The 25,576-nt window shown below is 44.4% G+C and overlaps 1 protein-coding gene across 2 annotated transcripts in view; it reads left to right on the forward strand.

Moving 5' to 3' along the window:
* Positions 1-998: 998 nt before the first annotated feature.
* Positions 999-25,576, forward strand: part of NEMF (nuclear export mediator factor) — a 36,588-nt gene continuing 12,010 nt past the window's right edge. The window contains exons 1-19 of one of the 2 annotated variants that reach the window (XM_048852318.2): positions 999-1,154; positions 3,020-3,088; positions 3,892-3,994; positions 9,101-9,226; positions 9,303-9,451; positions 9,687-9,754; positions 10,135-10,221; positions 11,898-11,974; positions 13,216-13,286; positions 13,377-13,452; positions 14,739-14,801; positions 15,848-15,925; positions 16,289-16,497; positions 18,591-18,779; positions 19,290-19,353; positions 19,903-19,991; positions 20,709-20,812; positions 21,817-21,879; positions 22,213-22,325. In XM_048852318.2, coding sequence (XP_048708275.2) covers positions 1,096-1,154; positions 3,020-3,088; positions 3,892-3,994; positions 9,101-9,226; positions 9,303-9,451; positions 9,687-9,754; positions 10,135-10,221; positions 11,898-11,974; positions 13,216-13,286; positions 13,377-13,452; positions 14,739-14,801; positions 15,848-15,925; positions 16,289-16,497; positions 18,591-18,779; positions 19,290-19,353; positions 19,903-19,991; positions 20,709-20,812; positions 21,817-21,879; positions 22,213-22,325 — 1,857 coding nt within the window. In that variant the 5' untranslated portion in view covers positions 999-1,095. Of the gene's footprint in view, positions 1,155-1,965; positions 2,645-3,019; positions 3,089-3,891; positions 3,995-9,100; positions 9,227-9,302; positions 9,452-9,686; positions 9,755-10,134; positions 10,222-11,897; positions 11,975-13,215; positions 13,287-13,376; positions 13,453-14,738; positions 14,802-15,847; positions 15,926-16,288; positions 16,498-18,590; positions 18,780-19,289; positions 19,354-19,902; positions 19,992-20,708; positions 20,813-21,816; positions 21,880-22,212; positions 22,326-25,576 lie in introns of those variants that run through there. The other variant, XM_048852319.2, reaches the window with a different exon arrangement.

Raw genomic sequence — 25,576 nt, forward strand, 5'->3', positions numbered from 1 at the left:
ACCATATCGCTGCCGAGCTTAGTGCGGACACCCGCTCGGCACCGCCCGCCGCAGCCTAGAACCCCCGAGCTCCAGCGATCCGCCGGCCTCAGCCTCCCCAGGAGCTGGGATCACAGGCGCCTGCCACGGCGCCCGGCTGGGTTTCCCCGCTCCCATCTCCGGCTTTAAACGGCGCTGGGGAGCTGTGTGCCTTGGCCAGACGGGGGCAGGCTGCCATGGGGGAATGCTCCTGCTCCCCCCGGGCTCTCCTGTCGGTGTGTGGGCTCCGCTGTCCTCCCAGAGCAGACCCCGGTCCCCGGCTGGTTCGGTGCCCGCATCCCCCGTCCAGGAGCCCAGGTGCGGGGAGCCCCGCCCCGCATACAGCATCCTGGTGCCCGCTGCCAGGCGGGACCGGCTCGGCGTAGGAACGGGCCACTTTCTGCCCCAGGCAGCTCGAAATTTTTAATCCTGGTTTTGCCATAGCGCAGCTGAATCCTGCGCCCTGAACGAAATATCCCACGTCCCGCTGCCGCCCCTCGTTTGGAAATGGGGGAGCGGGCAGCTGCGCTGAAGGACAAGTGGGCTGTAGCTCAGGAAAGCTCATGCTCAAACAAATGGGTTAGTGTCTGAGGTGCCACAAGTCCGCCTGTTCTTGTCGAGCATGCTCCGTTCAGCTGCTGAAGCCGCTGCCCTTCCCCCTGCCCTTACACCCGCAGGCTTGCGCGGGCGGCTTCTGACGGGGGGCAAAGGGGGCGAATCGGAGCTGGGGCGGGCAGGGTCTGAGCAGGGGGCGGCAACTGGCTGCTCGGGGGCGTCAAGCAGCTGGAGGCAGCAGCAGGAGAGGGGCTAAAGGCAAAATCAGGAATGCGGGGGAGGCGCTGGCAGTACAGCGGCCCGGGGCGAAGGGGAGCGTGGCGCGGCCCCACCGGCAGCGGCCGTCCCCCCCCCCCGCCGCGCGGGGCTCTCGGCGCCAGCACGGAGCCGCCCCAAACGCGCCGCACAAGTTGGTCTGCCGGGGCGTGCCGTAGGGACGAGCACTGCGCATGTGCGGCCGCTGGTGTCTGGGAGCGTGAGGAGCCCGGGGTGGGGGTCGCGGTGTGTCAGGGGCGTCCCGCCATGAAGTCCCGCTTCAACACCATCGACATCCGGGCGGTGCTGGCCGAGCTCAGGGACAGGTAGCGTCAGCGCCCGGCCGGGGCCCGGGGGTGTCCGGGGACCCGCCCCCGCCGAGAGACCGGGACCCCTCCCTCAGACCCCCCCCCCCGTCCCCACACGGGGTGCTCCCGCGCGCTGGAACCCCCTCCACGGGAACAGCCCCCCCCGACTCTGCCGCCCTCTTGGGACCAGCCCACTGCCCCCCAACCACCCCGACCGGTACTGCCCCCCTAGGGGAACCCCCAACCACCCCGACCGGTACTGCCCCCCCCACAGGGGAACCCCCAACCACCCCGACCGGTACTGCCCCCCCAGGGGAACCCCCGTATGGGAACCGCCACCCCCCCAACCACCCCGACTGGTACTGCCCCCCCCCACAGGGGAACCGCCACCCCCCCAACCACCCCGACCGGTACTGCCCCCCGCCCATGGGAACCCCCAACCACCCCGACCGGTACTGCCCCCCCACAGGGGAACCCCCGTATGGGAACCCCCACCCCCCCAACCACCCTGACCGGTACTGCCCCCCCACACATGGGAACCCCCCACATGGGAACTCCCACCCCACTGCCCCCCAGCCACCCTGACTGGTACTGTCTCCCCCCATGAGAACTCCCCCCATGGGAACCCCCACCCCATTGCCCCCCAACCACTCTTCACCCCGTCACACATGAGAACGCACCATGGGAACCCCCACCCCACTACCCTGTGTGAGAGACTGGGGAACCCCCCATCCTACTGCCCCCTGGGAATGCCTCTGCCCTACCAACCCCCCCACCCTATGTGAGAAACTGGGAACTGCCCCCATAGGAGCCCCCTTGTCAAATTTCCCCCTGCCCCCAGGAACCTCTCACCTCACTGCCTGGTGTGGGAGACCTGGGAACCCACAGCCCTCCCACAGGAACCCCTGTTGCCCCATGTTAGAGATCTGGGAACCACACTACCCGATGGATCCTTATGGGAACTCTGATGCTCCATAACATCCGTTGCCCCATGTGAAAGGCCAGGAGAACCCTGACCATCCCACCCCACTGTCCCCCAGGGGAGCCCTGACATCTCCAACCCCATTGCCTCGCATGGGAGCCCTGATTCTTCTGCACACACACCCATTGCCCCATGTAGGAGACTAGGGGTGTCTTGACCCCTGTGCGCACACAATCCATTTCACCCCACTGGAGCCCAGACAAACTGCACCTCCACCTCCATTCCACTGTCCCTCATGGACGTCCTGAGACCCCATCCCACTACCCCCTGGACTCATATAGTCCTTCCACCCAGGAGACCCTGATACCCCTCAAGGTGTGATTTACATGGGAGTTTTATCATCCATGTTATGCTGTCTTGAATAACTATGAATGAAACAGCAACGGCATCAAATCTCAGTTGTGCTTTCTGTGGTGGTGCTGAAAGTGCTTTAGTCCCATCCAGGCTAGCTCTTCAAGCATTCTCAGCACCTGTTTAGCCAGATGTACTGCTGACAGTCATCAGCCAGGGGGGCTAGTTTGCTAATGTAAGTGGCGCTTCAATGATAAATTGCTGATGCAGAGATATGCATATGCATTAGTGTCTCATAAAATGAATTGTTGCTGAAATTCTGGAGTTGCTTTAAAGTCTTGTTCAAGTGGCTATTCTATTTTAGTTCCTTTTTGCATTTATTTCATTAATAGTGCTCCCCGCATATTCTAATTGTATCGTAATTTCTCCTGGAGCTTGTCCATTTTACTGCGTCTACCCTATCACATCTTCAAATGCTATTTGTATAATATATTGTAACCTGGCAAACTTATTTATGTACACATAAATTCAGTTGTCACTGAATCTTTCTGACAGGCTTGTATGAATTCTATACTGGATTCACAAAATGTATTTATTTTTTATTTAACAGCTTATTGGGAATGAGAGTAAACAATGTCTATGATGTGGATAATAAGACCTATCTTATTCGCCTTCAAAAGTAAGAACTCTTAACATTTGTGAGCTCTGTTTTATTCCTCCTTAAATTTGAGCCTATTTGTCTTGTATTAATTGCTGCTTATCGAGCCTTTATAACCAGTTTGCTAAAAACTAGTTTTGTGGTGTTCCCTGGAAGAAGAAAAATATTTTTATCATGGGAGTTCTTAGGAAATATCACAGGAAGATAATTGTTTTTGCCCTTTTTACAAACAAAATACAGAAAATAAGTGGAAGAGCAGGTGTGTTTTGCGCCCAAAAGTTTTTTCTCGTAAATACCAAGAATAGTGCATATGCTGTGGTAATGATAAGCAGTTATGACCACAGGAGTTGCTGTTCTGAAGCAATGAGTCTGTGTAGTCTGATGCTTTTTACATAGGGCCAGAAAAGTCCCTTTTGGTCACCCAGTTTCTGTGTTGGACTGTTAGCTTTCTCTTTTCCTATTTGTAATGCACCTGACCAACTGGACAGTGCTCTGGGTGGGTGGCCTTTCAAAATGACTTCCTGCAAAAGGTAATCCTGGATATTTTTGGAGTAATCAAGTAACCTCAGTATATCTAGCCTTTAATTTAGTTTATCTTAAACTTAGTTTTTAACTCCATCTTTTTGCTACCAACCTGGCCTCAATATATCTCAACTGTTCTAATATTTTTGACCATAGCTTCCTCTGAAAGATTTCTTTGACTTATAGTTGAAGTTGTAGGGCTATCTGTGGTACTTTGGCGTGCAGCTCTAATGAAATGTCATTGGTATAATGACAAATTGGTGGCCTTTAAAGTGTCAAACTAGTCTTTATTTTGTCAACAGGCCAGACTGTAAAGCTACACTTCTAATTGAATCTGGTATACGGATTCACACAACAGAGTTTGAGTGGCCAAAGAATATGATGCCATCTGGATTTGCCATGAAGGTAAATTAATCTTTCTCTTTCTGAAATTTCCTTCAGAAGAGAGAGTAATGGTGTAGTTTCACATCTGAGATGTAAATGAACTATTAAAGTATTGCCAACTAGCTGAGTGGGTCTTGGTCAAGCAGATGATGATGATGTGGGGACTGGCTGAAAGAAAGGGCAACTGCAGAATGGTGGGGGACACAGAACTGATGCTTGGTACCTGACAACAGTCAAAATGTAGTTTTTAAGACTTAGGGTACGTCTACGGTACGAAATTATTTCGAAATTATTCGAATTTTTGGAAGCGATTTTATACATTTGGTCTTGTGTATCCCCACTAAAGAGCGTGAATTCGGTGGAGTACGTCCACGGTACCGAGGCTAGCATCGAATGTCGGAGCGGTGCACTGTGGGTAGCTATCCCACAGTCCCCGCCGCCCATTGGAATTCTGGGTTAAGCTCCCAGTGCATGATGGGGCAAAAACGTTCTCGCGAGTGTTTCTGGGTGTGTGGTGTAAGTCTCTCCTCCCGCCGTGAAAGCTATGGCAGACAATCGTTTCGCACCTTTTTGGCGTGCAGACGCCATACTGCTTTCAGCAGACAGTGTAGTATGGTGAACCGCTTCTCTCCTGGTACTATGAATTCACGTCGCATTTCCTCTCCACTTTCTATGTAATCTCTATAAGTATCTACTCTTTCTCTTTTCTTCATCGACCGCTTCCGCTGCCAACTCTGCTCAGCCATTGTGAACTGAGCAGCACAGCTTCTGCCGCCAACTCTGCTCTACCGCTCTTGCCGCGCAACCGAGCTTCTCCATGTTGTCTGTCCTGGGCTCCCATCTCCGTGAAAGCTACAGAAGACAACCATTTCCCGCCTTTTTCCGGCTATCGTGAACCGAACAGCACCTCTTCTGCTGCCACTCTGCTCTCCTATGTTTCGCGCCCTTTTTCCAGGATTACCCGTGCAGGCGCCATAGCATGGCAAGTATGGAGCCCACTCAGATCTCCGCTGCAGTTTTGACCACTGTAAATACCTTGCGCATTATCCAGCAGTATGTGCAGTACCTGCAAAACCGGGCGAGGAAGCGACGACAGTGCGATTACAACAGTGATAAGTACATGGACACAGACGTTCCTAGAAGCATGGCATGTGGCGATTGGGAGATCATGGTGGTGCTGGGCCAGGTTCATGCCATGAAACGCCGATTCTGGGCCCGGGAAACAAGCACAGACTGGTGGGATCGCATAGTGGTGCAGGTATGGGATGATACCCAGTGGCTGAGAAACTTTTGTATGCGTAGGTCCACTTTCATGGAACTTTGTGACCTGCTGTCCCCTGCCCTGAAGCGCAAAGACACCAAAATGAGAGCAGCCCTCACAGTTGAGAAGCGAGTGGCCATAGCCCTGTGGAAGCTTGCAACGCCCGACAACTACCGGTCAGTCAGGAATCAGTTTGGAGTGGGCAAATCTACTGTGGGGGCTGCTGTGCTGCGAGTAGCCAACGCAATCATTGACCAGCTGCTATCAAGGGTAGTGACTTTGGGAAATGTGCAGACCATTGTGGATGGCTTTAATGCGCTGGGGTTCCCAACTGCAGCGGGGTGATCGACGGAACGCATATCCCTATCTTGGCCCCGGAACACCAGGTCGGCCAGTACGTAAACCGCAAGGGTACTTTTTCATAGTACTGCAAGCACTGGTGGATCACAAGGGATGTTTCACCGACGTCAATGTGGGATGGCCGGGAAAGGTGCACGACACTCACATCTTCAGGAACTCTGGTCTGTTTGAACAACTGTAGGAAGGGACTTACTTCCCAGACCAGAAAATTACTGTTGGGGATGTTGAAATGCCTATAGTTATCCTCGGGGACCCAGCCTACCCCTTAATGCCATGGCTCGTAAAGCCGTACACAGGCACCCTGGACAGTAGTAAGGAGCAGTTCAACTATAGGCTGAGCAAGTGCAGAATGGTGGTAGAACGTGCTTTTGGATGTTTGAAAGCGCGCTGGCGCTGTTTACTGACTCAGATCTCAGCACAACCAATATTCCAACTGTAATTGCTGCTTGTTGTGTGCTTCACAATATCTGTGAGAGTAAGGGGGAGACATTTATGGCGGGGTGGGAGGTTGAGGCAACTCGCCTGACGGCCAATTTAGCACAACCAGACAACAGGGCGATTAGAAGAGCGCAGCAGGGCATGCTGCACATCAGAGAAGCTTTGAAAGCCAGTTTCATGACTGGCCAGGGTAAAGTTGTGTGTGTTTCTCTTGAAGTTACCTGCCCCCTCTATATATAAGTCACAATTGTTTAAAAACCATTCTTTATTATTTGTTGCACAACACATTGAGAGAAATCAGAAGGTAGACTGGGGGAAGGGGGGGGTACTGGGAAAGGGGGGTGGAGGAGGAGGGAAGGACAAGTCCAGAAATCAAATCAAAATTTTGGATATGCCAGCTTTCTGCTGTTTGTGCAATCCTCTGGGGTTGAGTGTGTGGGTCCCCGTAACCCCCCCCCCCCCCCTCCGCCGCCCGTGTTCTTGGGTGAGGAGGCTGTGGAACTTGGGGAGGAGGGAGGGCGGTAATACAGGGGCTTCAGCGGCAGTCTGTGGTCTTGCTGCCTTTCCTGCATTAGATCCACCGTACAGTGGAGCATGTCCGTTTGCTCCCCCATGAGCTTGACCATAGCATCCTGCCTGCTCTCATCGCACACATCCCTCCGCTCTTCGTATTCATGTAACGCTTTATGGGACTCCGCAATTGTTTGCCTCCACACATTCAGCTGGTCCCTATCAGTGCGGGAGGACAGTATGAGCTTGGCGAACATGTCATCCCGAGTTCGTTTTTTTCCGCCTTCTAATCTGGATCAGCCTCTGGGACGGAGTAGATAGGGACCGCATTGAAACATTTGCACCTGCAGGAGGAGAAAAAGGGAGGGTAGTATTTTAAAAGATATCTTTTAGATAATAAAGGGGACACTTTCTCAGTGAAACAGACAATTCGTAGTACACAGCACATGTTTTTTCTGTACAAGGTCGCAGTTTGCCTCTTATACTGAAGTGCCTGCCACTTTGGTGTAAGTAAGCCATCACACGTGGCCGGGCAACAGAATTCAGCTTGCAGGCAGCCATGGTAAGCCCTAGGGGCACACGGGGTTCTGCTTCTTCCGCATTCATTTCAATGCTTTCAAACTGCTGGGCCCCCTTTCCCATAGCAAGCAATGCCTGGTGGGTTTGCCATATAAAAGGAGGGTCTGTGGGCTCTCTGGGATGATCACTTCACACAACACCCCCCCCCCCCCCCCCCCGTGTGGCTCCGATGAGGCTCTGAGCAGGGATGAGTCCTTTAAACTAAACGCGAACAGCCCAGTGCGGACTCACCAGAAGTGCCTTCTCCAGGGTCATGGTCCGGGAGGCGACTGGGTCCAGTGTGAAGAATGGTCCTGGCTAGGGGGGAAAATGGATTCCCCACTTGCCGTCTGTGCATTGTTCTCCTCCTCCTCTTCGTCCTACAATAACTCATCCTCCTTGCTCCATGCAGCTCCCCCCTTACGGGTGTCCATGGACAGTGGTGGGGTAATGGTGGTGTCACCCCCCCATAATTGCACGCAGATCACAGTAGGAGCGGCACGTATGGGGCTGTGACCCAGAGCGCCCATTTGCCTCGCTGGTTTTTTGGTATGTTTGCCTGAGCTCCTTGATTTTTGTACAACACTGCTCTGTGTCCCTGTAGCCTCTCTCCATCATGGCCCTGGAGACTTCAGCGTACATATTTGCCTTTCTTTTTTGGAATGTAGTTCTGCCATAACAGATTCATCTCCCCAGCGTGCAATGAGATCCAGTACCTCCCACTCAGGCCATGCTGGAGCTCGTCTGGGACTGCATGGTTGCCTGTGATGGTGGATTGTGCTGATGGTCACCTGTGCTGATGGTGACTAAACTGGAAATGAAATTCAAAAGTTCCTGGGGCTTTTACTGCCTACCTGGCTAGTGCACTGGAGTTGAGAGTGTTGTCCAGAGCAGTCACAAGGGAACATTCTGGGATAGCTCCTGGAGGCCAATAACATCAAATTGTGTCCACAGTACCTGTAACCCGGACCTGCGATCTCAATTTTTAGCGCTACTCCACTTGCCGAGGTGGAGTACAGAAATCGGATTAAAGAGCCCTTTTAAATAAATTTAAAAAAACAAAACAAAAACGGTTTGGTTGTGTGGACGGAATCAGTTTTATTTTGAATTAACTCGGCTAATTCTGAAATAACTGCATACTATAGACCAGGCCTTTGATACTCAAGCTTATAAATGTTCACTCACAAGCCATGCCTGTTGGAATTTTACTTTGGCGAAGTGAATATATTATTATTTTATTTTGTTATATAGGCCAGATTCTGAAGCCTCTGAATAGGCAAAACCCAGAGTGAATGGGAGTCTTGCATAAGTAAGGACTTCTGAATTAGACTATCTGAGGTGTCAGGTCTTGAAGTGAACTATTAGGCTCCAGTTCAGCAAATAGAGCCATTGTGGATGCGTCTGATTGCAGAATCAGATTACAGATCTTGTTAGCTCCCCACTCCTGCGAAGAGACCGTACACAAGAGTGCCCATGAGGAGCTTCATTGAAATGCCTCTCTGCAAATCCCCCACTGAAGTCAGTGGGAGTCTTGTGGAAGCAGGAGTAACCCTGAGTGGAGGTCATTGCAGGATTGGGGCCTTAGGTTACACTAGCTCTTTCCCTCCTTGGGATGGCAGAGACATGCAGGTTTCAAATAGTACAGCTGTTTTTATTACTGTAAATGCTGAATGCTTAACAAAAATGTTTAATTTTTTGCAATTTGGAGCTACTATTTTTCTTTAACAAGCAAGAGTAGATCAGAGCTTGATGGTTGTCAAAGTTTGAGCAGCTCATGTATGTAATATTTAGTTTTGTAAGTTTATACCAGGTCTTATCTTTATTCCACTTATTATAGACAAATACAAGCAAGATAAACAAGAAATGTTCAGATTTTCATGGGCATACACACACAGTCGTTAAATTAAATATTTCAGTTTAAAATACTATGAGTAAGACCTTTCTGTTTACACCTTATATACATATGCATATTTTAATATTTTTTTCTTCCATATCATCAGTGTCGTAAGCATTTAAGGAGTAGAAGACTTGTCAGTGTAAAACAGCTGGGGATAGACAGAATTGTAGACTTTCAATTTGGAAGTGATGAAGCAGCCTATCATCTCATTGTTGAGCTTTACGACAGAGTAAGTCATAAAACTGTTTAGTCTATAAATTAGTATTTAATATGGACTCTAATAATCAGTTTTGATGTTATTGCAGGGAAACATTGTTCTGACAGACTATGAATACTTAATTTTAAACATCCTGAGGTTTCGCACAGATGAGGCAGATGATGTCAAATTTGCAGTTCGGGAACGGTACCCAGTTGATAACGCTAAAGCATCTGCACCATTACCTACCTTGGAAAGGTAACTTTATTCTGTGCAACATGTATATTATAAATAAAGCAAAGACCATTTTTACATACAAAAATTTTGAGTCTGAATAGTTTGTTTTAAGCTTTGAACGTTGTGTAGGTGATGCAGTTCTCACAGAATTGAAATTGTTTGCTTTCTTCTCTAATTCAGAAAACATGGAAAGTCAATTCAACATTGTACATTTATTCTTTTGAATAGCAGCAATTCTGCTTATTATGTCTCTTAGGTTGACTGAAACAATATCAAATGCACCTAACGGGGAACTGCTAAAGAGGGTCCTTAACCCACATCTTCGTAAGTAATGGCATTATTACAATATGAAATGTGCAAACTGTTTGCATTCATATTAGATGTAATGTGAAAATTTAAAATAAAAAAGACACAACTGTGTTTCAGAAGGTTCAAGACAGTCTCCTATGTATAAAATGCAAAATTTATTTGTTAAGACTAGAATTTTAATACAAAGGTATAGAAACTTGGCTGCAATCCTTTAATATGCTTTATATGGGTGTAGGGATTTGTCCATGAAGCACTTATAGTATCGGGACCTTTGCTGAATTTTCTCAGTGATGGCTAGAATGTCTCATTCAATTTTGGAAATTAATCATTCTTAATACAGATTTCAACCTGAATGTTTAAACTGCTTCTATAGTTGGTTCTTTCTACTTTTATAGCTTATGGAGCCACACTCATTGAGCACTGCCTTATAGAAGCTGGATTGTCTGGTAATGCCAAAGTAGATCAACAGATGGGAAGCAAAGGTATGTAGGAGTATAATATTTGTGCACTTCAAAGGTTTGCTTGACTATATTTGGAGGGGCAGAGAAGACACCTAGGCACCCTTCACTGAGGAAGTAAAAGAACAGTGGCTTTGTTTCATGGAAAAAGGGTGCTCGGCCAGGATTGGCTGAAAATGCTGAAGGGAACTTTGGGTGAGAGAACCTTCCACCGAAAGATGTTTAACTTGTTAGTTAAGCTTGGTCTCTAAAAGCGTGTCATGATTTATTTATATGTAACCATTGGTTTCCAATATTCATACTCACTACTCTGTGAATCTCTAATCTGTGATAATAAACTTATTCTTGTTTTCAATATAAATATATCGAAGTGCTGTGGTGTTAAGCAAAGCGGTGGTCCTCAGTTGAATCTTAAAAGCTGGTATGTAGTGTTCCTTTGGGAACAGCAGGCCTGGTAATTCTGTGAGCATTCAGTGGATAAGGGCCTGGATGCTGCAGGGAAAAGTCCGAGGATTTGGAGACTGGTGTCTGCTTATTGCTACCTGTCCAGAGAAAGCAAGGCCTGGAAGGCAGTGCTTGTGTTGCCAGAGACTGGTGGTTTCAGGGAGCTGACCCACAGCAGGCACAGATAAGACTGCTTCACACTAAGCAGATAGTGGTGAGGCACCTCACAACCCAGGGTACCCTTGGGGAGCATCACAATGGATATGCAGTGTAAGTTTTTACAGGCTGGAGACTACTTTAACACTATTCTCTTAAAGCCCTAGCCTTGCTTATATACTAGTATTTTTCCATCCCTTTTAGCCTCAATTCTAAATAGTTAACTTTATGTCATATGATGAAGTGGTACTGTAATTGTGATACTGGAAGGATTAATAAGGGACTTACTATACCAGAGTCATGTGCCAAAGTGTTAATCATGAAAAAAATTATATATTGATTAGAAAGCAAGATGGTGGATTTTGAATGAATTAGAACAGTTGCTTTTGATTTCTTTGGAATATACAATTATGGGTTGAGGCGGTAAGGTCAGAATGATTAGTTCTGTAGTCGTACTTTGCTATGAGTGTTTTTTCGGAGGGGGAGAACTATGTTAATATGATGATCTGTAATTAATTAAAATAATGTAATACCTGATATCTGTTGTTATCTGAAGTGCTGTAATAAAGAAGGGAGTTTTATGGCTAATGTTTCAAAAGTAGGGACTTTCATTGTACACCCTTGCCAAGACAGGTAATTGCATGCATCCAGTCCTTGTTTTTTATGTGCGATTATGTGTTTATGCCAGCACTCTTATATTTTATGCATGTAGCTGCAATACGTATTTTTTAAAGAAATATCTCAAAGTTTAAAAAGGACACTAAATGAGGCTTTCTTCAAAATGGACATTTGTTTCTAATGCAAGGAGTTGATGGTTAAAGATGCTTATTAAAATGCGGACTTTTTTGAAATTTGCAAGAATCCTGGTTTTAGAGTATTTCAGAGAGTAGGATTATTGAAAATCTCATAATCCAGACTTCCCACAAGAACTGTATATTGGAGAAAATTCCTCTGTACCCCTGGCTAGAAATGCAGTTAGTAGCAGAGGTTAGTTTTTGGTCTGTCAAGCTTTAGCCTTTATTGGTTAAGTAGTGCACTATGTGTTTATGTAAAATATCCCAAAATTCTTGCCTCTTCAAAATCCATTTTTTCTCCTTTAGACAATATTGAAAGGGTACTTGCTGCTTTACAGAAGGCAGAAGAATATATGAAGATAACTAACAACTTTAGTGGAAAGGTAAATCTTAATTGATATCTGCATAGTTCAAAGTTAAACCGTCTAAGAAACAAACATGCATTATTGTTCTTCTATCATGTCAGACATTTGCTATTGGTTTAGCATGCCTATCACATCTTTTCATGTTGTTGTCTTTCTATTTTTGCTGCTCTGATGTCCTCCAGATACTAATAAGGAATACACCGGACCCTCGCTAGAACGTGGGATTTGGGATCCATACACAGTACTGCGTTAAAATGAATTCCAATTAAAGTAATTAAATTTGGGATCCATTGCTGCAACCACATTATATGCGAATTTGCGCTATATAGATGCACGTTCTAGCAAGGGTCCGGTGTGTATATATGATGCTTGTCTTGGACGTGCAGCTTGTAAATGAGCTAATGGAGTAAAAGGGACCTATCTGACTTGTGTGTCACCATTGTATTTAAATACTGATAGTAATTTTAATGTATGAAGTGTTCAGGGATATCAAAATAATCTCAGTCTGTAGTTCAATGAGGAACCAAAATTTAATTTTGCAGTTGTGTGTCTTCAAGGTATTCATGCGCCTGACGAGCAATATGATTGTAATTTATCCTTCTACATCGATCTTAATGCAACTTGGGAATAAGGCCTGAGTAGAAAGACTGCCAATTACCAGTAGGTAATAGAAATCATTCTTTAACCCTGGGAATTTAGTCCTAATTTTCAAACGTATTTATTTATTTATTGCAATAACTATTGAACATCCTCTGTGGGCCCGTGCCAGTGTTTCTGATCATTTTCACTTCTTGTGGAAAAATTGTGCTATAGCCCATCCACTCCTCTCTCTTCCATGTTCTGAATCTGCTGTCTTATAGCAAGTTCTTCTCTAACTTCAAGGCGGAAAGGATTGCTCAGTTTATGGTACAATTCATTCTGATTCTGACTTGCCCATCACTGCATCCTTAACAAACAAGGGTTGTTTAAAATGTAAGGTACAAAGTTTGTGTGATGCATTGTATACTTGGGTTTGTTATAGAAGTTCAGTGTTCATTTGGAATATTTTAGAATAAAGGTGAGTGGCCAAAATTTTACCTGCAAAGTCACTTAGCACCATAAAGTCTCTATGAAAAAAGAGCTTACCAGCGGATTTAGTGTCAGATGTTTGCAAGGTGTTAAACTGTTCCTCCTTGGACAAGAAAGGAAAAATAACTTTTAAGATTCCTGGAAAGAAATGAGTGTGAATGTGGTGTCTTATGGGGTTTTTTTTTTTTAAGGGTTATATCCTCCAGAAACGGGAGAAAAAGCCAAGCCTGGAGCCAGATAAACCTGCAGAAGAAATCCTCACGTAAATATTTGAAGTATTAACTCCCTTTCTTGCTAGAAAACTAATTTATATTAAGCATTCAAGTGATACTATCAAATGTATATTTTACAGATATGAGGAATTTCATCCTTTCTTGTTTTCTCAACATCTAAAGTGTCCGTACATGGAATTCGAAACATTTGATAAGGTATAGTGGTTTTGCTGATACAGTACTAAGTAGTTCAAATGACTGATACTAAAAACGTGAAAGAAAATATGGTGCTGGAAACTATTACGTTTTTATGCTTTATGACTAGGTAGTTTGGTGTGTAAAATCAGTAAGTATCATAGTAAGATATAAGCTAAATAAAATATTTCTTGGTAACTACAGATGACCCATTTATGTTCCCAATTTGTCTGTCATGTCCAGTAATTGGTGTTGTAACTGTGTTGGTCCCAGGACATTAAAGAGACGAGGTGGATGAGGAAATATCTTTATTGGACCAAGTTTGTGTGTCTCACCAATAAAAGATATTTCCTCACTCATCTTGTCTCTCAAATGTCCAGTAACTGAAATATAGCATGTAGCATTGGTGAAAGACGTATTTGTGTCCAGAACCAAGCTACTCTCTGTCTTCACTTGTTTAAACATATTTTGCTGGTGGTTATATAGGTGTTTATAGACAGTTGGTTTATAGCTGAGGGTAATAGCAAAAATATAAATATGATGAATGTTTGACATGGAATTTCACTAAAAATGAAATCTTTGTCCTTTCTGGTTCTTGGCTAACTAAGGTTAACATAACCTATAGATATTTTATACTAAATCTGATCTCTAGATTCCCTACTTTGCACTCTCCTGCCATGCCTCCCCATCATGTTTGTACCACCTACCTTACAGTGCTGGTGATTTCCATAGCATAAATAAACTCAGAAACTTTATTGTAAGCAGTTTCTGCCTGTTGAAACCAACCACAAAGAACTGTATTGAACTTCATATGCTTGATTTGGAGATTCTGTTCTTATTAACCAATTGATTATTATGCTTATGCTCAAATAAATTGGTTAGTCTCTAAGGTGCCACAAGCACGCCTTTTTCTGTTTGCGAATACAGACTAACATGGCTGTTACTCTGAAACCTTGATTATTATGAGGGCTCGTTGCAGAGATGGCTGTACCTACGGTAGTTTCACAGTTGTTACATACTTAGATTAAAGAACGTGTTCCTTCCTTCACTACATCATTTGCTAATATAGAATTTGGCTCCAGTTCAGTCCCATGGTTAAAGCTAGGCCTGTGCTTAAGTACCTCGCTGAACTGTCCCTTGACTAGGTAGAGCAGGGGAAGTGTGTTGAAACCTAGTTTAGGATCAGACTCCTTTTTGCAGTCATGCAGTCTCCTCTTAAGAACAGAACCACTCCTGTCTGCTTATTCTTTCCTGATCTAGCTTATTGCATCCTTTGAGATCCTTTAAACTGACTTTTTCTCTTGAAGGCCGTGGATGAATTTTACTCCAAGCTAGAAGGTCAGAAGATTGATTTGAAAGCTTTGCAACAGGTACAGTCTCATTCACAAGCAGAACAGCTGATTTAACTCCTTTAGAGCTTCAGGATGCTGGACATTTGTCTGATTTAGGGGCCCTTGCTCTTTGTAGCACCATGTGGGTGCTGTCTTGTTCAATTAAAGATAATGGGTTGCTTTGTATGGGGCAGGTCTGAAGCTGCATGCACCAGGGCAGTTCTTGTTGGGAAATTACAATCACTATGACAGCTACTATCATTAGTGTTACGATGCTTCCGTGGATTCCTTTTAAACTGTGCAGACACGGCATTGAATAGCTAATCAGCAAGAACATAAGAATGGCCATACTGGATCAGACCAAAGGTCCATCCAGCCCAGTATCCTGTCTATGAACAGTGACCAATGCCAGGTGCCCCAGAGGGAGTGAACCTAACAGGTAATGATCCGTAATGAATGGAGTGCCTGTCCAAAAATCACTGAAGTGGCTTTCGCTACACTTTCTATGACAGTGCTCAACAAAATCCTGTTTCCACTTCTTTCCTCTCCATACTGTAATAGGATACAGTTGGGTGTTGAATATCTAACACTGTAAAATTTGTAATATGCAGAGTCGGTTGGCGCTACGCCCGGCTCATGAGACAGCTCATGGTGTCTGACACCATCAGGTGGTCCAGAGACCTCTACACGGAGCACGTCATGGGACACTGTCAGTACTAGGATGAGTAAACAAAACCACCGGTCAGGGAAATAACCCACTTCCTCCCCTGACTGACTGACTAAGGGATGCACCCCCACCCATGTACCTATTCGCTACACCAACACTGACTTGGACTCTAAATAAATTTTATGGGTTGCATACCCGAGATCACTTATTCACTGATTTTTTTAAAAACTCCAGTCTGGGTCTGTGCTGGTTATGTGCTATGTATGTATCTTGTGAACCTTGTAACCAATACTTGTAATCTCTCATAACTCAAGCCTGACCCCAGATGTACAGTACCTTCCCTCTGAACCTGTGTAAATTTGATTTTAAACATTAGCTTTAATAATCTTTTTCCTTTCTTTTCTTTGGCTGTCGAAAGGAAAAACAAGCACTGAAGAAGCTGGAAAATGTTCGTAAAGATCATGAGCATAGACTAGAATCTCTTCATCAAGCTCAGGTAGAGCTATCTGTTTTCATAAGACAAGTTTTAAAGAGAAAATATTTTTAATATTCCATGTAGTATCACTTCCACCATAAGTTGTGTTCCTTAGTGTTCACTTGAGATAACAAATCGGAGTATTTATTCACTAACAAGTTCACCAAAAAGGGAGAGAAGCTAGAGGGAAGTGTGAACTGTAGTGATGATACACTGCTTCTTGTCAATGCTTTGCGTGCCCTTGGAAGAGGTCATCTTTTGAACAATGTGTTTAATTTTAGTGCAGCTGTATTAATTGTATAGATTTGTTTCTTTAATCATCATTTTTATGAAATTTAATTGGTTTTTAGTCTGAATTGTAAGAGAGCTTTTTCTTTCCTGAAGGAAATTGATAAGGTAAAAGGAGAACTCGTAGAAATGAACCTGGACGTAGTTGACCGAGCTATCCAGGTGGTCCGCAGTGCCTTAGCCAACCAGATAGACTGGACTGAAATTGGAGCAATTGTAAAAGAAGCTCAGGCTCAGGGAGACCCTGTTGCGAGTGCAATCAAAGAATTAAAGCTTCAGACAAATCATATCACAATGCTACTAAAGTAAGTATGTTGTAGATCAACAAGACATTAAGAGGGACTAATCCCACAACTAGCAAGTTAACTAGGAAAAGAGCATCTTCATTTGAGCTTACATTATTTTGTCAGTTAATATATGTCAAATGTATTCATGGTGCTGGGTTTTAGCAACATTAAAGCGTGAGTGTGAGGGCTTTGTGAACAGACAGAGGCACTGATCCGATATGCACCTTTCTTTCTTGGTTTTCCTTTAGTTCAGTAACTGAAATAGACTCTTCAAGCATATAAAAGCAAGAGTTAACTGGTCACATTTTAAAAGTGGTGGGAAATGTCTAAGAGGAAAGGGCAGTAGTGAGCAAAAGCACTTTTACCTGCATGTCCTAGGCAGTTCCGGGAAACGTGCCTCATTTGGTTTGATGCAACAGGCAACACCAAGCATATTATGCAAAACAAATGCATTTAAAAAATCAGTAACTTAAATAATCTTGACATTCCTTGATGCCCAAAAGAGGGAATCTAGTTGAAAGTTTAGCATGCTGTAGGCTGGCTGGACAAGATGGCCCAGTAAACAAGTTAGAGTTCAAAATTCAAACTGGTATGAGCTGTGATTTAGATCATTCTGCTCTCTCCAGGAAAATCATCACAAGAAGCTTGATACTGGATCAGTGCCTTGCCCTTGCGGACACTTAAAAATAAAAAAACTAAATGAGGTACAAAACATAAGGGTCCTGCAGGTATCGGCAACAAACTAGAAATATATTTAACTGTGTAAATGTACTGGAAATCCCCTAAGCCTAAACCCAAATATAAGAGATCTTCGTTTGAGTTTATATATAGACCCCCCCACCCCCCAATTAGGAAGCCTAATAGAGAGTAAAAAACTGATAGTGGAAAATACCTTAAGTCAGTATGGAAAAGAAGGATATGAGAATTGTACCGATAAGCAAAAAGTGAATATAGGGGTTTCCAGATATATATTCCAGCTTTTGAGTAGAATGTGGGGCTGAAATAATCTTGCTTCTGCTCACGGTCACAATTTGCTTCCTGTATTATTTTGAGGAAGTTCTATGGCCTGTGTAATGCAGGAGGTCAGGCTAGATCAGTGGTCCCCAAACTGTGGGCTGTGTGAAGGAATGTCCGGGGGAGGCGCAGTGGGACCTGGGCCAGCCTCTGTGGGGCGGTGGGAAGGGAGCACCACCTAGCTCCACTTTGCCTCCAGTTCAGCTCCGGCCGTGCTCCTGCTCCCGGCCGTGGTTCAGACCCCCTTCCCATCTCCGGTCCCTAGTCTCGGCTCCCGACCACAGCTCCACTCCTAGGCCTTGGCCGTGGCCACCAGGTTGGCCATGATTCCACTCCCGGCCCAGGAGTGTGGGGGGGCATGCACATTCCATTAGTGGTATGGGGGGGCGTGCAAGAGGAAAAGCTTGGGTACCACTGGACTACATGATCACAATGGTCCCTTCTGGCCTTGGAATCTATCAGTGTCTCTGCTATTTCAGTTTGTTTCACAATATGAATTAAGGTCACACAGCTAATCATACACATCATCTAAAGACAGTTGAATCTACAGAAGATAATGGAAACAATAGTATACTTTGCTGTGTGATACAGAGAAAACATTATTTATGCTGTATGCTCCTCTACCTCCTTAAGGCTACACATGTCAAACATAGCAATAGAAGGCAGAGTTTACTGTGCTGATGAATAGCAAAGGCAACTCAAAGTAATACATGCTCAGAATAGCTTCATGATAATGGATCAGATATTTCACAAAATCTCAGACCGTTACCTAGCTTGCATTTGCTTTGATTAAACATAATGAGCCACTATCTAGTCTTCATTTTGCACAAAGATCAAGGGTAAAATGTCCTGTATTTGTTTCATCTTTGTTCTCCTTCTCCTCCTCCTGTGTGAAAGTGCATAATCAAAACTGTTATAATTATACATTTATCTTTATTCATAACCATAGAGCCTTCTTCAGATTGAAAACAAGAGTGTGTATCTTTTGTAATATTATTTACAAAATTAATGGAAGGAGGAATGCATCTTGCTAACTTTTACAATAAAAAGTCTGGAGTACTTTTTAAGACAATCAATATACGTTTATATTTTGATAGAAACCCGTATGTATTATCGGAGGAGGAGGAGGAAGAAGAAGATGACGAAGCTGATCATTGGAAAGAAGTTGAAGAACCAAAAGGGAAGAAGAAAAAGCATAAAAATAAACAGCTGAAGAAACCTCAGAAAAACAAGCCATTGTTGGTTGATGTTGATCTCAGTTTGTCTGCATATGCCAATGCTAAAAAGTAAGATTTAAAATGTGTATATTTTTAGTAGTCTGCTCCTTAGCTTAATTTCAATAGACTCTGCTACTATCATAGAAATTAGTCTTTTTCCTACAGAAATATTTAGAGTGTGTAGCCTTACCTTAGTTATAGACTGTCCATTCCTCCGCCCCAGAATGTTGTCTTGCCATTTCTGTGTTAACCAGTCTCTGATAATCATTTTAATTTAATCTTAATTACATCAAGCATAGAAACAGACACAGGACATTATGGCTACGTTCTCTGCAAAGTAAATATAAAGGCAGGGCTCTACATTTCTAGTGAGGGTAATAAATTAGAAACTTCATTTCAACTGATACAATTTTCAGATTCACAGTGATAGGCAATAGGCAAAAAAGCTAAGCCAAACATAACATTTTCCTTATCAGAATGAAGTATTTACTGCTGGCACGAAGTACCGTGGGAAGAAATAGCTCTAAAAATGAGTTAATATACTGGGATCTGAGATGTAAATGAATTTGTGTTTCACAGATATTATGATCATAAGAGACACGCAGCCAAAAAAACACAGAAGACAGTAGAAGCTGCAGAGAAGGTATTTATTATTACCTTTTCCTGGTTTGTTTCAAATGTACCTTTTTTGTGTTAATACTGTTACGCTGATTTAATGTTTCAACCCCCTCCCATCAAGCTTGCCAAAACAATTTAACCTACATGTAGGGCTGACAAGTTGCAGCCTTGAATCATTTAGTTTCCATCAACAGTTATGAACTCCTTAAAAGCATTTTATAATGGAAATGCTGACAGACCAGTAGCTGAGGCAGCATTAACAAGAACCATTATGATCAGGTAGCTGATGTTATTTTCAGAACACACATTTTAGAGAAACTACATGACAGAATAATGGAGACATGCCTTTTCAAAATTATGAAGATTTTAAGACAGCCGTTAATGAAGTGCCTCTGATTTTGTACGGGCAGAAATGGTTTTTAGGCCTGCAAATTGAGTTATGTGCAAAACGAGTGACTATACTGTCTCAAACTACATTTTGGGGGTATTTTTCTTCATATTGTCTTACTGTTTGGCTATTGCTTGTATGATCACTGCATTTGTAGAATTGGGAATGTCCATATTTCCTAAACAGGCATTCAAATCAGCAGAAAAGAAGACAAAGCAAACATTGAAAGAAGTTCAAACAGTTACCACCATTCAGAAAGCAAGAAAGGTTTATTGGCAAGTAAACTTTTGATAGTTACCCTCTCAGATGAGTGTGTGAGTCTGTGTAAATTTAAAAGGATGTTGTTGACATGAAATCTAATTTGTTTTTTAAAAAAAGAGTTAAAAGTAGTGTTTTGGTACTACACCCACCCGTATGTCCCTTGTCAGTTGTTGTGGTTTTAGTTATAAGCCCCAGTCCTGCCGGTAGATCCACCTGGGTGGGGCCCTTCAAGAGTGCTCTGCATGGGTGCGCGGATCTGCCTATGTGGATCCTCTTGTGGGATTGAAGCCATGTTTTCCTAAAATTTTAAACATTTTCTCTTTCTGCAATATAAAAGATCCACACAAACAACTGGGGAGACTGACTGTACACAAAGTGATTTTAAATGCACACAGAGTAAACATGGAAAAGAAATACTTTCTCCCTTTTTATAAACAGCTGTTTTAAAAGTAGCAATTATAGTTAAAAAAAATAGATTGTGAGATTTGCTTGATGTGTCCTTTTAAAGAATATGATTGACAGTCCAATTACATTTGTACAATACCTTGAATTTATGCCATATACATATGTATGAAACTGTAGCTGATCAACAAAACGAAGTATCTTTGAGAATACCTGTCTTTCCACCTGTAATACATTAAAGTACTGAGACCCTGGCAAAAACCATACTTTCTGTAATAGGCAAACAGTTCCAGTTATTTTATACAGCGTGGTTTGATGTAATTTGACAGGTTTGAGAAGTTCCTGTGGTTTATTAGCTCTGAAAATTACCTCATTATAGCTGGAAGAGATCAACAGCAGAATGAAATGATTGTGAAGCGATATTTGAAATCAGGTTAGTAAGATTAAATCAAGCATGTCAGCATAGTTTTTGTTTTCTTTGCTGATTGTTATAAATGCTTGTATTGTAAATCCAAAACTGAGGAACACTGTTAGATCTTTATTAGCTTGTGTATAAAATTCAGCTTGCTTGTACGCATTCTCATTTTGCTACATTGTCTGGAATTTCAGACTGAAGTTCTTTGGAGCTTTATAATTATGTCCATGTGTGAGGTGTGGTATGGAATGCAGCTTCACCCAATAGTTTTGAAATTGCCTGAACTGAGTTAAAAAGCAAACTAACAGACTTTACCTTTTGCAGTTGTACACTGTTCCACATGGAGAAGCATAAGACATGGACATAAGTTATAGCTAGTATTTTCCTGCAGCAGTGGTTCTCAACCAGGGGTCCTGGACTCCGTAGGGGGGCTGCGAGTGGATTTCAAGGGGCTGCCAAGCAGGGCCAGCATTAGACTTGTTGGGGCCCAGGGCAGAAAGCCAAAGCCCCACCTCATGGGGTTGAAGCCTGGGGCCCTGAGACCAGCCACCACATGCTGAAGCCTGAGCAACTTTGTTTCACAGGGCTCCCTGTGGCGTGGGGCCCCAGGCAGTTGTCCTACTTGATACCCCTAATACTGGGTCCTGGCTTTTATATGCAGAAAAACAGTTGTTGTGGCACAAGTGGGCTGTGGAGTTTTTATAGGATGTTGCGGGGGGCCCTCAGAAAGAAAAAAGTTGAGAACCCCTGTTCTACAGCAGAATACAGAATTCAGAAGTATTGCAATATATTAGCATACCAAAGGTCTTAGTTCACCATGATATTGATGTCAGAATAAATGACAATTAGTATGGGGTATAACTGACAAGTAGACATAATTACTTCCCCTGAATATGTGAATGTTTTGGCAGTGCTCCAAGTAAATCAGTTTCTAATTCAAAGCTTGGAACCCTCTTTTAGTGATCAGTGCAGCAATTAAGTGTGCTCAGTGACGTGTCCCAATCTTATCTCTTCTGTTTTAGGAGATATATATGTGCATGCTGACCTACATGGTGCAACTAGCTGTGTAATCAAGAATCCTACAGGTAATTAAGTCTGTGGTTGGCTCTGATTTATAATCTGTTAAACACAAACAATTTGAAATTTAATGGACTTCAGTAAAAATGTACTGCTACATCCTTGTCCGCTCTTCATTTCACTTCAGACGTCGAGTTGACGAGGTTTAGTCTGAAGTCCTTCCTTATTAATGTGCAAGCCAGTGAGGAAGCCGTAATAGCACAGTACTTGTTTTGCGCAGGAAAATTGCCTTCAGGACCTGCCTCTGTAGATGCCCACTCGGAGATGCTTTTGTACGATGTCTGGTTACTTTTTTAAACGTGTGCTCAGCTAAGGCAAATGTGGTGGTGTTGCTGTTACAGGTGAGCTGCTCCCTCCCCGGACCCTGACTGAGGCAGGCACCATGGCATTATGTTACAGTGCTGCCTGGGATGCTCGTGTCATCACTAGTGCCTGGTGGGTCTATCATCACCAGGTAAGGAGATCTTGCCTGTTCGTTTCGCGAAGTTAATCTCTGAAAGAATGAGTGTGGAACTGTCGATGTAAATGTCACCACCGATGAAATTAAAGACTGAAAGAAACAGTTGTGTATTATATGTGATGGTCCTTACAAGTTCTCCCTGGCTCTACGACAGTGGCCTTGGTTTGTGAATATTTAGTATAATGGGCCCAGGACCCAAGAAATGCTGTGGGTTCAGCATCTTTTAAAAAGAGGTTAAAGGTCTGTGATGCGCTGCACTCATCTCTTGTGAGCGCCTCCTGTGGGTGCAAACCTGCACTCTCTCTTGGCTCAGGGTGCCCGTTTCCTGTTGCCCTCATCAGGTGGGTCTTCAGTGGCTCAGCCCTCTGGCTAAGTCACACATAGGCCACGGCTACACTATAGAGTTTACTGTGGTGCAGCTGCTCTAAGCCAACAGGAGAGAGTTCTCCTGTCGTCTTAAATACTTCAGCCTCCACGAGTGGCAGTAGCTATGTCGTGGAAGAAGCTCTTCTGCTGACATAGTGCTGTCCACGCCGGCGCTTATGTCGGTGTAACTTGTCTCTCTCAGGGGGATGATATAAGTTATGCCAACATAAGCTGTAGTATAGACCTAGCCATAGTCTAAATGCAAGAGGGAATCCCTTCCAGGTGACAAAGTTCCAACACGGACTATCACTGTGCCCAAGTAGGCATCTGCGGCCCTGCCTTTGGGTTCAATTCTCAGCCCCTTCTGGGCTAGCTTTCAGTCTGTCCCTGCCCTGTTAGAGAACACTGGCCCCAAGGCGTTCTCCCTGGAGACTTTGTCATCAGTAGTTCTCTGGCATCCCAGCTCTCTAGCCAGTTCACGCCTTAACTTCAGTCCCCTTCTGGCGGTAACAAAGTTGAAAGAATGGTTGGCCCTCTTCAGGGTCTTTGGCCCCATCCCTGGTCCTGTTTAAACTCCCAGCCCCTTTCTTGGGCTTTTTATGCAGAGTCTTATCACCTCCTTGAGACTTAAGCCACTTCTCCTGTGGACGGTGGGGGAACCCGGGCCCACCCACTATTCCAGGTCCCAACCCAGGTACCTTATAGACAACAGCCACATACTATTTCCTCTACTTGGTTGCTGCTGGTACTCCTGGATGGCTTCCCACTCGGTCCCATCACCTTCACCCATTACCTTAGGTCAGTGGTTCTCAAACTTTTTTTTTCACGGACCACTTGAAAATTGCTGAGGGTCTCGGTGGACCACTAAATGATCTTTCCAAACATTGTTTGTACCGTTAGCTAACTATTGTAAAGTGCTTTAGATAAAAGCACTATATATAAAAAAATTAAATTAAAAAATTAAAAAAAATTTTTGTTCTACAAATAAAAGCACACAACTCATATTTTAATATCAGTAGTCTTACCTTTCTAATGCAATGGATGTGCCCTCTCTCTCCTGCTGTGGCAGCCCCCGAGCTGGGGCTGGGAAGGAGGGGGGCCTCTCCCTCTCTCCTCCGCCGTGGCAGCCCATGAGCTGGGGCTGGGAAGGAGGGGAGGGGTATCTCCCCAGCCACAGAGCTGAGGCTGGGAAGGAGGGCCATCTCTCTCTGGCAGCCGCAGCCCTAGCCCTGGAGCTGGGGAAAGTCTCCTCCTTCTCTGGCCACCACAACCTTGCACGTTCTAAATTCCGCCCCCCCCCCCCCCGCCGTCTCACTCCACTGTCCCCTCCCACCTACCCCCTATTTCCCCCAAAGGCCACTACCTCACCTTACATGTGTGTCTTCTCCACAGTCCAGGAACCTAATTAATGGAGCCATGCCTGCACGGCTCCACTAATCAGGTGGGTGGCCGCCCAGGCGTGCACCTTAGAGGGAACTATCCGCGGACCATCTGAATGGAGCTGGCAGACCACTGGTGATCCGTGGACCACAGTTTGAGAATCTCTGCTTTAGGCTATAGTCCTTGGGTTCTACTTTCTTGTTCCCTGTTTGCGCAGGGTCTCACCCAGGCCTCCTTGCCTGGAGAGTCTCTGTCTTTTCCCTTTCAGTCCCTGTCAGGAACTGACTTGCTCAGGTGGCTGTGCTGCTCTTTTTAACTGAGCCTGCTAGGGTCTGATTGGCTGCTCCCCTGCAGCCTTTCAGCACAGGCCTGGAGGACCTACCTTTACTATGCCTTTTCTGGAGCGGAGTGTGGTAGGACCGCAAGGCCTCCAGCAGGCCTCCTCAAAGGGCGTGGTGCACCCCAGCACAAGGTCAGATTGGGAATGATTTTTAAGAAATGTAATCAGTTTTTAATGTTCTGTTAGAACTTTAATTCACATATTAAATAAGGGTTTGTTTGTTTTGTCGTAAAACACCTAGAACGTTGGAATGGGCAGGCAACATGAAAAGCTGATCTGTTTTCTAGATACAGTCATTTGACATAATTTCACCAAGCCTGCTGTGGTTTACCCTTTTCAATATGTTCTTTCTTCATGGCACTGTATTGTAACTGAGGCTAGCTCATGTAAACATTTCTAGTATCTCTACTTAGGTATCTGTATGTGGTTTTAGTTGTGTCTTGGGCACTAACAGTGAAAGACTGGTTCCCAAAAAGTTGTTGGAATCTCTCACTGCTTCCCTACCGGGAAAACAATTTCTCTCTGCTGTGATTTGAACCTGTAATCTCAAGACTGATTAAGGACTTTCCCTCTGGCTAAGAAGGCTGGTCTCAAAAGGAACCTCCTGCAAGCAGAGCACAGTATTGCCCTGGGAGCAGTGGAATGGGGAGTCTTCCATTGCAGAGCCCACTTAAGTTAGGTCTGGGAAGAAACTGAGGGCTTGTCTTCACTACTGGGGAGATCAACACCCCTACGGGTGTTAATTTAGTGGGTCTTACTAGACCCGCTAAATCAACAGCAGAGCGCATTATTCACGTAGCTGGAGTAGCGTATCTTAGGTCGACTTACCCCGGAACTGAAAACAAGCCCTCAGATTCATAGATTTTTAAGGCCAGAGGGGACTGTTATGCTCAAATCTGATCCCCTGCATAACACAGTCTATAAAATTTTATCCAGTGATTTCGACATCAAGGCCAGTAACTTCTGGTTGAACCAGAGCATCTTTTAGGAAGACATCCAGTGATGATTTAAAGGCTTCAGGTGATGGGAGGTTGTTCTTCAGCAAATCCTCCCTATAATACTCTTCACTTTGTGAAGTTAAAAAGCTCTCCTTAGAAATCAGAAATTCAGTTAGCCTAAATGCTCATTTTTATTACCGTTATTACTCAGTGAGGCACCG

The sequence above is a fragment of the Caretta caretta genome, chromosome 6, assembly GCF_965140235.1.
Source record: "Caretta caretta isolate rCarCar2 chromosome 6, rCarCar1.hap1, whole genome shotgun sequence".
In the NCBI taxonomy this organism is placed as follows: domain Eukaryota; kingdom Metazoa; phylum Chordata; order Testudines; family Cheloniidae; genus Caretta; species Caretta caretta.